At 55.5% G+C, this 14,082-nt stretch overlaps 1 protein-coding gene across 1 annotated transcript; it reads left to right on the plus strand.

The window, feature by feature from the left end:
• Positions 1-212: 212 nt before the first annotated feature.
• MCOLN1 (mucolipin TRP cation channel 1) lies at positions 213-13,275 on the plus strand (the record flags this gene model as incomplete). The annotated part of the gene is made up of 8 exons (XM_084610110.1): positions 213-315; positions 5,630-5,726; positions 6,544-6,643; positions 7,269-7,375; positions 8,054-8,203; positions 9,885-10,042; positions 12,517-12,784; positions 13,246-13,275. Exons 1-8 carry the CDS (start codon positions 302-304, stop codon positions 13,273-13,275), a joined length of 924 nt encoding a protein of 307 aa, XP_084466236.1. The 5' UTR covers positions 213-301.
• Positions 13,276-14,082: the final 807 nt, after the last annotated feature.

A 14,082-nucleotide genomic window follows, 5' to 3' on the forward strand; every position in this document is an offset into this window, starting at 1 on the left:
CATTGTTCTTCCATATCTCCCCTGTTTGGCCTTGCTTAGTTTCAGGCAGTCTGACTCTGCAACATACTGTTGCAGATTCTCAGCATAACTGCTGTGTGTGCCTCCAGGCAGGGGGGCCAAGGACACTTGGGCCTAGTACGCAGAGCTGCTGCGAGTGCCTCCAGGCAGGAGGGGGGGCCAAGGACACCTGGCCTAGTGCGAGGGGGCTTCATCGATACTCGTGGTCTTCCATCCCCTCGAGTTACCTAGTGGCCATGCCCCAGTGTCCCTAACACTGGTGTTGAAGGCTGAGCCGGAGAACATGGAGGTGATGGGGTAGGTGAGGTCCAGAACCGTCTCAAACACGGAGTTCATGCTCTGCAGGAGAGGGCGAGGGGTCACTCCACGGGGGGCACGGCCCAGCACAAGCAGTGTTTGGAGTCCAGGCTCATGGGGACAGGCAGGGAGGATTGTCGGGGAGCCGGCAGCGAGCCTGAAGCTCACAGGACACTCACTCACTGCATGTGGCTGTGAAGCAGGCGGTGCTCTGGTGCAGCCCCTCCACTTGGCATGCCAGCCCCGGAACTGCTGGTGGGGGGTGGCATGTCCTCCAGCCAAAGCACTGTGTGCCAACTAGCATGACGGCTTGTTACTGGGGATGCTGCGGTTCCCACCGGAACCCCCCTGCTGCCCGAGCCTGCTGCATGCGCAGCAGAGGCTGCCGTGCCTAGCAGCACAATGCTGCAGCGCGCCATGGGGCTCTCCGCTCCAAGCCAAGCAGACGTCCCAGGGCCAAAGGGAGGACAAACCCCCACAGCCTGCAGGCTTGCCTCTGAACTCACAGGGCAGAGCTGCACAGCATGGGCAGGGGGCAGAGACGCCTGCAGCAGAGAGAGCCTGGAGGGTCTCTAGGCCCCCTCAGGCAGAGCGATCAGGCCCCAGTGCATGCTGGGACCTCTGTATTGCACTTGCTGGCCGTGACGCCCAGCTCCCAGTGCAGCCCTGGGCCTGCTGCCAGCGGCTGTGGGGAAGGCTGGGTCACGGGATGGCAGCTCTGGGAGGGGCTGGTTTGGGGAGTTCTCCTGCTCCCACCCTCCCAAGTCTGGCCCTGCCCCACAGCACACCCACTCTGTGTCTGCCCCACCCCACAGCAGGCCTTGCCCCTCACCTTGGCCCATTCACGGGCACGCTGCTTGGTGCGCACAGCACTGCGCTCTTCAGCATAGAGAGCCCCGATGAAGGAGCCAATGGATGTGCCCCCGATCAGGTCAATAGGGATCCCGGCCTCCTCCATGGCCTTGATCACCCCGATGTGGGAGCAGCCCCTGGGGGAGAGGGCAGGCTCAGAGACCAGTGGCAGGCAGGGAGCCTGTCCCAGGGCCCATCACACGGCCCCAAACTCTGCAACCTGCCACACAGCTGCCATGCCTCCAACAGGCCAGGCGGTCTGCAATGGTGCTCCCAGCATGCACTGCTCCGGGCAGGGTGGTGGGCAGCAGGGTCATTGTCCCAGCCCCACTCCCACGACTCTTATTGAGAGGCAGTGTTCATGTACCACTAGGGACATGGGGCTGGGAACGAGGACTCCTGGGTTCTATCCCCGGGTTTGTCCCCCCGGCCCACTGTAAAGCTGGGGTTGTGGATGCCTACGGCCCCCCTTTGGGGGCAGGTTTGCGCCTGGGTGCAAAGGAGTACCATGGGAATTCAGTGCCCCAGCAGCTCTGTGCCCACCCCCATGGGGTTTTGTCTTCCTTAGCACAGACAGCTTCGCCGTCTGGCACCATGCTACACCAGCCCAAAGGGTCCTGGGGACGAGAGGGACATCCTGGGGATGAGTACCAGCTTGTTGGGGCTCCGGCGGGAGAAGACACGGCGTGGGCACTTGATGTGAAGGTGTCCTGAGCACCAGCTGCGCATGTTGAGCCACTCAACGGTGCGGGAGGGGCTGGGGCCGTCCTCCCGGTGCAGCAGAATCAGCTGCTTCAGGGCACGCACGGCTGTGTTCTCCAGCATCTGCTCCAGCTGCAAGGGCAGAACAGGGGCCCCTAGAATGAGTCACCTCCCCGGTGGAATGATCCCCGCCCCAGCACAGCACACACAGCCCCATCCCAATGCACAGATGCCCGCCCCGCACAAGCCTCCATCCCTGCACGACATATACAGCCTCTGCACAGCCCCCTCAGCAGGCAGTTCCCCCTCCCCCCTCCCAGCATGAGTCTGCTGCAGCCCAGCCCAGCTCATCGCCCCCCCCCCCCAGGATGAGCCCCCCACCCCTGTATGGCATGCACAGCCCTTCCCAGCAGGAGTCTGGAGGGAAGTTGCAGAAGGGACTTGGAAGCTGGTCACAGATTCCCACACCAGAGAGGACCACTGTGATCATCAAGTCTGACCTCCGCCTGATGCAGGTTAGAGGACTGCCCCCAAGGATTCCTAGAGCAGATCTTTTAGACCAGTGACTCTCAACCTTTCCAGACTACTGTACCCCATTCAGGAGTCTGATTTGTCTTGCGTACCCCAGGTTTCACCTCACTTCAAATCTACTTCCTTACAAAATCAGACATAAAAATACAGAAGTGTCACAGCCACACTATTACTGAAAAATGGCTTCCTTTCTCATCTTTACCACATAATTATCAAATAAATCAATTGGAATATAAATACTGTGCTTACATGTCAGTGTGGAGTGTACAGAGCAGTATAAGCAAGTCATTGTTAGTATGAAATTTTAGTTTGTACTGACTTTGCCAGCGCTTTTTATGTAGCCTGTTGTAAAACTAGGCAAATAGCTAGATGAGTTGATGTACCCTGGGAAGACCCCTGTGGACCCCCAGGGGTACACGTATCCATAGGCGCTGACTCCGTGGGCATTCCGAGGTTGGAGCACCCACAGGGAAATATTAGTGGGTGCTCTGCACCCACTGGCAGCCGAGCTCCCCTCACCCCCCGCCCCACCTCCTCCTCCTCCTCATTCGCCCCCTCCCTGAGCGTCCCTGCCACATCCCTGCTCCTCCACCTACCTCCCAGCGCTTCCCACCTGGCCGCCACCAAAGAGCTGTTTGGCGGCGTTAGAACGCTGTGGGAGGAGGGGGAGGAGCGGGAACACGACGCGCTCAGGGGAGGAGGCGGGGAAGAGGCGGGGATTTGGAGAAGGAGTTGGAATGGGGGCAGGGCAGGGGTGGGGCCTCATGGAAGGGGTGGAGCATCCAAGGGAAAGAGGGGAAGTTGGTGCCTATGCACGTACCCCTGGTTGAGGACCTCTGTTTTAGACAACATCCCATCTTGAATTTAAAATGTCGAGTGAGGGAGAATCCACTGCCACCGCTGGTCAGTTGTTCCAATGGTTAATCACTCTGTCTGTCTCCTCTCTGACTTTGTCTAGCTTTAAGAAGAGCCCTGCAAAACCGCGGATATCCACTTTATATCTGGCGATGTGGCTATCCGGGGACCATTTTCCGGCTTGCGGCTCAGATGCACATACAGATGTTGTTTCCGCGCAGGGCTCTGCAGAACATGCTAAGCCAAAGGGAGCGGCTGTCATCAGCCCTCAGGCTCCAGCTCAGCTCTCTCAATCATATAGGCCTAGCCCACTGAGCATCCTGGGAGTTGTAGTCCCCAGCTTGCTTGGACAGAGGAGATAAACTACAGCTCCCAGAAGGGAGTGAGCCAAGCGCCATTTGAAAGAGGTGCGGTTGTATTTTACATTAGCAAGTGGCAACTGCGGTGCTGTGAGGAGAGCAGCCTGTCTGTCCCGGCCGGGTCTGCGTGCGCTGGACCCGCCGCGGCTGCATAGGGCTGTCCGAGCCACTGGGAGGGTGGTGCTGCACATGAGGGCTCAGGATTGTAGCCTCCCTCTCTGGAGTGGGGCAGGATGTAGGGTTGCCAACCCTCCAGGATTGGCCCGGAGTCTCCAGGAATTAAAGATTAATCTTTAATTAAAGGTTATGTGATGTGATGAAATCTCCAGGAATACATCCAACCAAAATTGGCAACCCTAGGCAGGAAGGACAGAGCCATCGGGGGGCAGTTGGTGTCACGGAGTCCCTGGGCGATGCTCTGGAACTGCTCCCCATGACGCCAGGCAGGACTCTGGGGCAGTCCCCTTCCTATGAGCAGCCTGTCTTTAGGACACACAGCTCACACAGCTTCCACCTTCCTGGGTCTGACCTCGGAGCATTCAGCATCCTCTGCCCCTCTGTGCACTTCCCACAGCGAGTCCGCTCAGGCGGGGCTCCTGGGGAAGCCAGAGGGTCCTGCACCCCAACTCCGCAGTCAGACGTGACTCTCAGCCAGCCAGTAAAACAGAAGGTTTATTAGACGACAGGAACATGGTCTAACACAGAGCTTGTAGGTGCAGAGAACCGGACCCCTCAGCTGGGTCCATTTTGGGGAGCAGTGAGCCAGACAACCACGTCTGTCCCCAGCCAGCCCCAAACTGAAACTCCCTCCAGCCCCTCCTCCTCTGGGCTTTGTCCCTTTCCCCGGGCCAGGAGGTCACCTGATTCCTTTGTTCTCCAACCCTTTAGCTCTCACCTTGAAGGGGGGAAGAGCCCAGGCCATCAGTGGCCAGGAAACAGGGTGTCGGCCATCCTCTGAGTCCAGACTCCTGCACACACATGCCCTCTAGGGCTCTGCAGTGATTATACACCCTTACACCACCCCCTAGATACTTAAGAACTGCATAGCGGAAACTGAGGCACCCCCACACTATTCAGAGGAAACATTAAGAACAGTCCCACTTTGTCACAGTTGGGGGTCGGGGACTTGGCACAGCCCTGTGTCACTGCTGCACGGTGACCTGTGACGCTGTTAGTAGAGCCCTGGATATCCGTGGGTATCTGCAGATATCCCCATTCAGGGATGCAGAGATCCACGGACAATTTTTGCGGATCACGGATCGGATGCAGATATATATTTTTGTATCTGTGCAGGGCTGTAGCTTTAACTATCAGTGACTGGATCACGTTAGACCTTCCTCAGCTAGACTGATGATCCCAGTATCAAATATCTGTTCCCCAGGTAGGAACTGAGATCTAGTCACCCCCTAACCCTCTCTTTGTTATACTAACTAGATAGAGCCCCGTGAGTCTGACTCTAAGGTAGGTTTCTAATCTTTTAATCTCATGGCTCTTCTCTGACCCCTCTCCAATTTACCCACATTCTTCCTGAATTGCAGGCTGCAGAGCTGGACACGGGATTCCTGTAGCAGCTGAACCAGTGCCAGATACGAGGTTAAACCTCCCTCCTCCTACTTGAGATTCTCCTGCTTATGCATCTCAGGATTGCATTAGCCCTTCTGGCTACAGCATTGTGCTAGGCGCTCATGTTCAGCTGCAGTGTAAAGACATTACCTTGGTTTCCCTTTAGGCTGTGTTATCAAGTGGTTGGGATGGAGCAGTGAGTCAGAATTCTGGGTTCTGCTCCTGGCTCTGCCACTGCTCCCGTGATTTCAGCTAAGTTGCTATTTCCCCATCTGTAAATTGGGCCAACACCAGCTTCTTAAGGGGGGGTGGCCTGTGTAGCTTTGGGCCGAAAGGGGCAGTATGGTGCTGAGTTTCTAGCTGTGAAGAGCAGCTCCCTCGTGGAGTGATTGAATGGTATGGTCCATTCCATTCCGAAGACGTCCTGTTAGTCTGATCACTGTCTCCTGCAGGCTCATTAACGTCACCATCCAGTTTAAACTGAAGGCCATCAACATCCAGACGATCATTAACAATGAGATCCCGGACTGCTACACCTTCACCATCACTGTGAGTAACCCTGGCCCAGCTCTGAGCTGCACCTGCTTGCGCCAGAGAAATACATAGCCAGCACTCCCCTAGGTCTGCAGCTGCCTGAGGGAAGCATGGGAGTTTGGGATGAGTTAGAGATGGACAAGCCGTTAGCCTGTACAACCTTCTTCCTGGGAGACCACCCCACAGCCTGGTCGCTCTCGCTGTCAGGGAACGCTCACTCTTGAGCAAAGGAGCGGTCAGGCTGAATTCCTCCGAGCGATGTGCCCCTGGGCCAGCGAGCGAGGGCAGGTAGCTCTTTGGGCTGAGTCCCTGGGGTGGTGAGCAGCCGTGACATAGGAGGAGGGAGCCAGGGAGGAGGCCAAGGTTTCTGGCTGTGGTGCAGTTCTAGTGGGGCTCTCAGCTGGAAAGACACTGTGAAATTGCCCTTGCTCCACAGTGCCACCTGCTGACTCAAGCGACGAAGTCTGCTGCTGCTCATTCCTCTTGCCCCTGCAGAACCAGCTCAGGAGCTGGATTCCAACTGGCTCATGCGTCTGAGCCAAGAACTCTTCCCAGAGAGCCAGGAGGAGCCCAGCTGGGCTCCCTGAGCCTGCGGGGCTGCCAGGTGCACCCTCTCTGCATGGCTGCTCGCTGAGCAGGTTCTCCGTCAGAGGGTCAGTGTGAGACCCAGCTGTGCTGCTGGCACATGCTGCCTGGCAGAGCAGGACTATAATAAGGGACTGAGAGTCCTGCGGCAGGAGCAGGGCTGGTGAGGACTATCCAGCCAGAGAGGTTCCTGGCCATCCCATTCCCTCCTCGCTGTGCAGTAGCAGTCTTCCTCTTCCTTCACCAGATCACGTTTGACAACAAGGCTCACAGTGGCCGGGTGAAGATCAGCCTGGACAACAAAGCTGACATCAAAGAGTGCAAGGACCCCAGCGTGTATGGCCGAGGTAGGGGGTGGGAAGGGCAGACAGAATGGGGGGCAGTCTTCCTCCTCCCCCCCCACCACTGCTAACTGGAAGGGCCATTGGTTTGGCTGCGCTAGCGTTGCTGTGAACCATTCAGGCCTGTCCATTCTAGACGCCCCCTTTCACAGCAAATGTGACCTCGCCTCTGGGCTGAGCCTTCCTCAGCTAGATCTGTGCCGGGGGATGATTTGGGCAGGTGGAGGGATCTGTTCAGCAGCGTTGGAGTGATCTCTGAATGATGTGACTCAGGGCAGGTGTCCATGGAAGACCATGCACCGCTCCTGTGATCGGAGCAGACACGCCTACTCCTTACTTCCTCACTCCCACGTAACTAAAATCCTGGCTTCAGGATGGGCACTGGGTGTCACCCCTGCTGTCTAGCAGGCTGATGGTGGTGGCTGCTCTCTGCTGGGCGTTCTTGGCCGGTGTGGCATGTGGGCTCCGGGCGCTGCTGTCTCCATTCTCAGACCCCTGAGCACTCCGTTCTTGTGGAGGAGCCTGTCTCCTTCGCTGCTTCTCCTCCACCGGGGCTGTCCTACACCGTACTCTGGGCTCCGCTTGGCCACCTTGGTGTTCCCTTGCTGAGGAGATCCACTGCCTCTTCCAGGAGACAACACCTTCCGCGTGTTCTTTGACGTGGCTGTGATCCTTGTTTGTGTGCTGTCCTTCATCCTGTGTGCCCGCTCCATCATCCGGGGCTTGATGCTGCAGCATGTGAGTACTGGCCTGGCCTGCTGGGCTGACCAGCATGAACCCTTCGAGTGCCACTGGGCAAACATCAGGCTCTGACAGCACAGCCCCTTGCACTCCTGCAGCCTCTCAGGAATGATGGGCCTCCACTTGGGTGTAAGGCTGTGCCTGCTGCAGCGATCCCCTTTGAGGCTGGGTCTCTCTGGCAGGAGGTAGGGTTCCCAGGGCATCTCCTATGAATCCCTTGAGGCACACATCTACTGAATAAGGCTGAGGGCCGTGGGCATCTCTGGGGGTGGAATGGCTCAGTCAGTCTGAGATGGAGCTGTCAGAGGCTGGAACCTGCTGCTCCCAGCTGAGTTGCCCTGGAGGTGAGCAGAGCATGAGACCAGTGAAGTGAGAGAACGTGATGTTCTGACCTGGTGAAAAGGGCACATATGAATTTTATTTTGAGCCAGGTGAAAATCTCTCTCTCCTGGAGCACTGGGCAGAGCTGGGAGTTTTGCTTTGTCTATTTCTCCCTCTGCAAGGTGAGGATTCTGGGAGATGGGGCCCTGCTGCTCCCACCTGGGCCTTCTCTGCCCAGCAGCCATGTTCCAAACCAAACATCCCCAAGGGACTCTTGGGAGTCCACCTCAGCCACCTGTCTGGGGAGCGTTGTCCCTGCTGTGGGTCCATCACCGCTCTCCATCCTGCTTGCAGGAGCTGGGCCATTTCTTTCAGAGACGCTACAACCAGGATGTCTCCCTGTCAGACCGCATGGAGTTTGTGAATGGCTGGTACATCCTGCTGGTGGTGAGTGATGTCCTGACAGTGTCTGGGACCATCATGAAGATCAGAATTGAGTCAAAGGTGAGGGGATGGCCAAGCATCCATTCCTGTGTGTGCTCTTCCCCCTCTCCCCCATGGGGCTGTGCCGGGGAACCCTCCCAGAGAATCTCTCTGATAAAACATCTCCTCTGCACCCTGGGAATGCTGCCAGGGCAGGGGCACTGGCAGGGTGTGCAGAGCCACTGGAAGGCCACACCTTCGCTCCCAGCAGGTGGCGGCTGCTCTCTTGTGGCTGGGGCGCTGGGATTCCTCCTTGTGCCTCCCTGATAGGGTTAGGGGCAAGGACCCTGCTCAGTCAGGCCAGAGGAGAAGAGGAAGATGCTGGTCCTCTGGGAATGCACCATTTGCCCCCTGCCAGAGCTGTTAATAGCTGCAGCCTGAGGGGATTTTCATGGAGGAACTAGAGGAACCAGCTCCCTAGCGGCCCCAGGCCAGGGCGCTCAATGGGAAAACTCATGCTCAAATAAATTGGTTAGTCTCTAAGGTGCCACAAGTACTCCTTTTCTTTTCACAAAACAGAGAGGCAGCCAATAGCCTCACTGACAAGTGACTTTGGCTGTAGGGCTGGCAGCTTGCTGGGCATGGAGATCCTAGCCTAGGTGCAGATGTGGGCACTGCCAAACCTCCTGCCTTGGGGTCATGTTCCCTCCTAACTCAGGGCTGTTTGTAAGATCAGTGCAGTAATCCTGTGGCTCTGTAGGCTCCTGCAGAGCTTGAGGCACCATTTGCCTGTTCTGTTCCCAGCAGGGAGAGAGGGACAGGGAAGGACCCACTCTGAGACTGGGTGGCCCGACAGCTCCATATGGGTGCCGGATTGCTGCTGTCCCCATGCTCTGGAGTGAGGGAACAATCATGCCTACTGAGCACGTCTGAGTGTTTAGTGAAATCCTGGTCTGCGCAGGTCCATACAGGGCCCTGAGTGACGATCCCCCTCCAGTGTACAGCCCCTCCCCGCCACAGACGGTAACGTAGGGGACCCAAGTCACTAGGTACTTGTGCCAGGTCTTTGCCTAGTTTAAAAGGGCCCGAGTGGCTTCCTCCCTTCCCTTGGGAAACCATGCCAGGTTCCGAGCCAACCCTGTCCTGAGCCCAACCTGTTCTGGCCCTTGGCCCATCCCAAAGGGGACCCCTGGCCGGGTTAGGATGGTCAGACTCTGCTGTTGTCCTGGAGCCAGGCTTGGGAGTGATCAGTCTCCTCCTCTCCCCTCTGATTGGTCCTGTTGCTTTTCGCTGACCTGCCCTGCCCTCCCCTCGCTTGCCTCCCCACTCCAGAGGCTGCAAGGCCTTTCCTGATGCAGATCTTTTCCAATCCATCATGTTCCAAATGCATAACGGGCTGAGGGCTGCCCTCACTGTCTTGTATGGCTGCTCCTCGGGCTCTCCTGTCCACCTGCTGGTAGCTGTCAGCTGGATTCTGCTCCCCTGGCTGTAATGGATTCATAGATTCCAAGGGCAGAAGGGACCATTGGGATCATGTGGTCTGGCACAGGCCAGAGAACTTCCCCAGAGCAGAGCTCTTAGAAAAACTTCCAATCTTGAATTAAAAATTGCCAGTGATGGAGAACCCACCACAGCCCTTGGCGGAATGGTAGTGAGTGCTGGGTAGTCCGGGATACTAAGCACCTCAGCTCCTGTGAATGATGGGAGGCACGTTTGCTGTGAAGGGCGGGGCCGCCTGACGTGTCTGTGTCTGTGTCTGCAGAACTTGGCCAGCTACAACGTGTGCAGCATCCTTCTGGGCACCTCCACACTCCTGGTCTGGGTCGGGGTCATCCGCTACCTCAGCTTCTTCCAGAAATACAATGTGAGTGATGCCTGCGTGCAGACGCACGCAGCATGTAGCGAGAGAGCTCTGTCCCAGTGAGTGGCAACGCTGCTCGAGGTGCTGTATTCTGCTCGAAGCGAAGGCCTGGGCAGACTTTGCCCCCTCAATCCTGACCTGCAGCATGCCACTGCATCTCCCTACCCCTGGCTCTTCTCTCACAGCTCTGCCGATACCCCTCAATCCTGACTTGCAGCCGCGCCCCTGTGATTGCAGATGGGGTTCACCCCGCCCCCCAGCTCTGCCAGTGCCCCTCAGAGCTGACTTGCAACCCTCCGCTATTCCAGCCCTGCTCTCTCAGCAAACAAAACTGGAACAATTCAGTGTAAACTTGTTGTGTTAGCTAGTGCTCTGTCCACTCCACATTAGTGCTCTGAAAGAATGGGGCTTCCAATGCCCCCTTTGAGAATCATTTTGAAGCCTGCTGAAAGAACAGGAGGACTTGTGGCACTTTAGAGACTAACATATTTATTTGAGCATAAGCTTTTGTGAGCTACAGCTCACTTCATCGGATGCATGCAGTGGAAAATACAGTGGGGAGATTTTATATACACAGAGAACATGAAACAATGGGTGTTACCATACACATTGTAAGGAGGGTGATCAGGTAAGGTGAGCTATTACCAGGAGAGAAAAAAAACAAAACAAAAAACCTTTTGTAGTGATAATCAAGGTGGGCCATTTCCAGCAGTTGACAAGAACATGTGAGAAACAGTTGGGGGGAAAAATAAACATGGAGAAATAGTTTTACTTTGTGTAATGACACATCCACTCCCAGTCTTTATTCAAGCCTATTTTAATGGTGTCCAGTTTGCAAATTAATTCCAATTCAGCAGTCTCTCACTGGAGTCTGTTTTTGAAGTTTTTTTGTTGTAATATTGCAACTCTTAGGTCTGTAATCGAGTGACCAGGGAGGTTGAAGTGTTCTCCAACTGGTTTTTGAATCATATAATTCTTGACGTCTGATTTGTGTCCATTTATTCTTTTACGTAGAGACTGTCCGGTTTGGCCAATGTACATGGCAGAGGGGCATTGCTGGCACATGATGGCATACATCACATTGGTAGATGGGCAGGTGAACGAGCCTGTGATAGTGTGGCTGATGTGATTAGGCCCGATGATGGTGTCCCCTGAATAGATATGTGGACACAGTTGGCAACGGGCTTTGTTGCAAGGATAGGTTCCTGGGTTAGTGGTTCTGCTGTGTGGTGTGTGGTTGCTGGTGAGTATTTGCTTCAGGTTGGGGGGCTGTCTGTTGGCAAGGACTGGCCTGTCTCCCAAGATCTGTGCGAGTGGTGGGTCGTCCTTCAGGATAGGCTGCAGATCCTTGATGATGCGTTGGAGAGGTTTTAGTTTTAGTACCCAGAAGTTACCTGCTACAGGACAGGCCCAACAAAGAGAGTAACAGAACGCCACTAGCCGTCACCTTCAGCCCCCAACTAAAACCTTTTGAAATGAATTTACCTTTTCTCACTGCTTTTAAAACCAGTGGGTAGCAGCAGTGAGGAATCACCCTCTGTCCTATTGCCCTGTTTAGTGCAGCATAGGGTCTGGAGCCAGGTGAGGCTGCTACAACAGAACCTCTGGCCCATGGCTCGGCTCGGCCTGGCTTGGCTCTGCCAGAGCCTCTGCTCCTGGTCAGGCAGCGCTAAGCAGCGGGTGGCGAGAGAGGCAGGAGGAAGTGAGGCAAGCAGGAAATGGGAGCCCTCAGGGGCCTGTTCCTGTTGCTACCCTGCTGGGGGATGTTGGCTAGTCCCTTCCCCTCTCTGCACCCATTTGGGGAAGGGGGCTAATGGCCGGATAGAGCTTAGGGCCTTTTGCTATGAAGAGGGAAGATCTGTGTTGCTGGTAGCTGTGCTGCCATTGAATCATAGAATCATAGAATATCAGGGTTGGAAGGGACACCAGAAGGTCATCTAGTCCAACCCCCTGCTCGAAGCAGGACCAATTCCCAGTTAAATCATCCCAGCCAGGGCTTTGTCAAGCCTGACCTTAAAAACCTCTAAGGAAGGAGATTCTACCACCTCCCTAGGTAACGCATTCCAGTGTTTCACCACCCTCTTAGTGAAAAAGTTTTTCCTAATATCCAATCTAAACCTCCCCCACTGCAACTTGAGACCATTACTCCTCGTTCTGTCATCTGCTACCATTGAGAACAGTCTAGAGCCATCCTCTTTGGAACCCCCTTTCAGGTAGTTGAAAGCAGCTATCAAATCCCCCCTCATTCTTCTCTTCTGCAGACTAAACAATCCCAGCTCCCTCAGCCTCTCCTCATAAGTCATGTGTTCCAGACCCCTAATAATTTTTGTTGCCCTTCGCTGGACTCTCTCCAATTTATCCACATCCTTCTTGAAGTGTGGGGCCCAAAACTGGACACAGTACTCCAGATGAGGCCTCACCAATGTCGAATAGAGGGGAACGATCACGTCCCTCGATCTGCTCGCTATGCCCCTACTTATACATTGAGCCTAGATGGTCACGCAGCGCTGCTCCAGCTCCCCATGTGGCTTAGCTCCAGGGCCTGCCTGGCCATACTGTACTCAGGGGCTTGGCTCTCTCTGTCCCATGTGCAGTTCCGCTCCCTCTCCATGGTGTCCGAATGCCTCTTCTCCCTCATCAATGGGGATGATATGTTCGTGACCTTCGCTGAGATGCAACAGAACAGCTACCTGGTGTGGCTCTTCAGCCAGCTCTACCTCTACACCTTCATCAGTCTCTTCACCTACATGGTGCTCAGCCTCTTCATTGCACTCATCACCGGCTCCTATGAGACCATCAAGGTCAGTCTGGGGAGTGCTGCCTTCCCTGGGCTGCAGGCTTGTCCGAGCCGAGAGCCATGTCCAACCTGCATGAAATGGACCTTGTCTCAGGTTCCCTCAGCCACCTCCGTCTTGGGGTGGAGCACAGCATGTTGGGACGTGAAGCCCTTCCAGCAGGGAGTATTGTGAACTCCATGGGCTGCCCTCTTAGAGTGGTGCCAACGGTGGGCTTAGTTACCCAATGACAGGAGTGTGGGCTAGGACACGTCCCCTCCCCTGGGCCTAGCTGCAGCTGGCAGTGATTGCCTGGGGACGTGCTTTGGAGACAGCTTTGCTTGAGACCATAAGCACTTGTGTGCCTGAGCCAGCCCGTTCCCAGTACAACCCAGGGGCTCCACCAATTCAAATCCAAAGTGGCGCCACCTATGGTCCCTCCGGCCCTAGCATGTCTGGTCGTGCTGCCATTGTCCTGTTGCTGCCAGCCCTCCAAGGGCTGTGGGGAAGGGGAGTGAGGGCCCTGGAGTCTGCCCTCATGTGTACTGAGTAGGGAAGTCCTCTCTGGGGAGGCTTTGGCTTTCTCTTCAGTTCTGTGGAACTTTTCCTTCCACCACCACCCTAGGTAACCCATTCCAGTGCTTCATCACCCTCCTAATGAAATAGCGTTTCCTAATATCCAATCTAGACCTCCCCCACTGCAACTTGAGACCATTGCTTCTTGTTCTGTCATCTGCCACCACTGAGAACAGCTGAGCTCCATCCTCTTTGGACTCCCCTTCAGGTAGTTGAAGGCTGCTACCAAATCCCCCCTCATTCTTCTCTTCTGCAGACTAAATAAACTGAGTTCCCTCAGCTGCTCCTCGTAAGTCATGTGCCACAGCCCCCTAATCATTTTTGTTGCCCTTCGCTGGACTCTCTCCAATTTGACCACATCCTTCTTGTAGTGGGGGGCCCAAAACTGGACGCAATACTCCAGATGAGGCCCTCACCAGTGCTGAATAGAGGGGAATAATCACTTCCCTCAATCTGCGGGTAATGCTCCTACTAATGCAGCCCAATATGCTGTTAGCCTTTTTGGCAACACGGGCACACTGCTGACTCATATCCAACTTCTCATCCGCTGTAACCCCAGGTCCTTTTCACCAGTTCCTTATCCACCTTTCAATTCCCATATTAAACCCCATCTTCTCCTATTGAGCTAATAATTTCCCAATTGTATCAAATGCCTCACTGACATCCAGATAGATTAGATCATTAGTTCTCAAACTGGGGGTCACAACCCGGTTATGTGGGGGGGGTCGCGAGCCCTGACCCCTGCGCCA

This window comes from Lepidochelys olivacea (genome assembly GCF_965140295.1).
Source record: "Lepidochelys olivacea isolate rLepOli2 genome assembly, chromosome: 20".
NCBI classification, from domain to species: domain Eukaryota; kingdom Metazoa; phylum Chordata; order Testudines; family Cheloniidae; genus Lepidochelys; species Lepidochelys olivacea.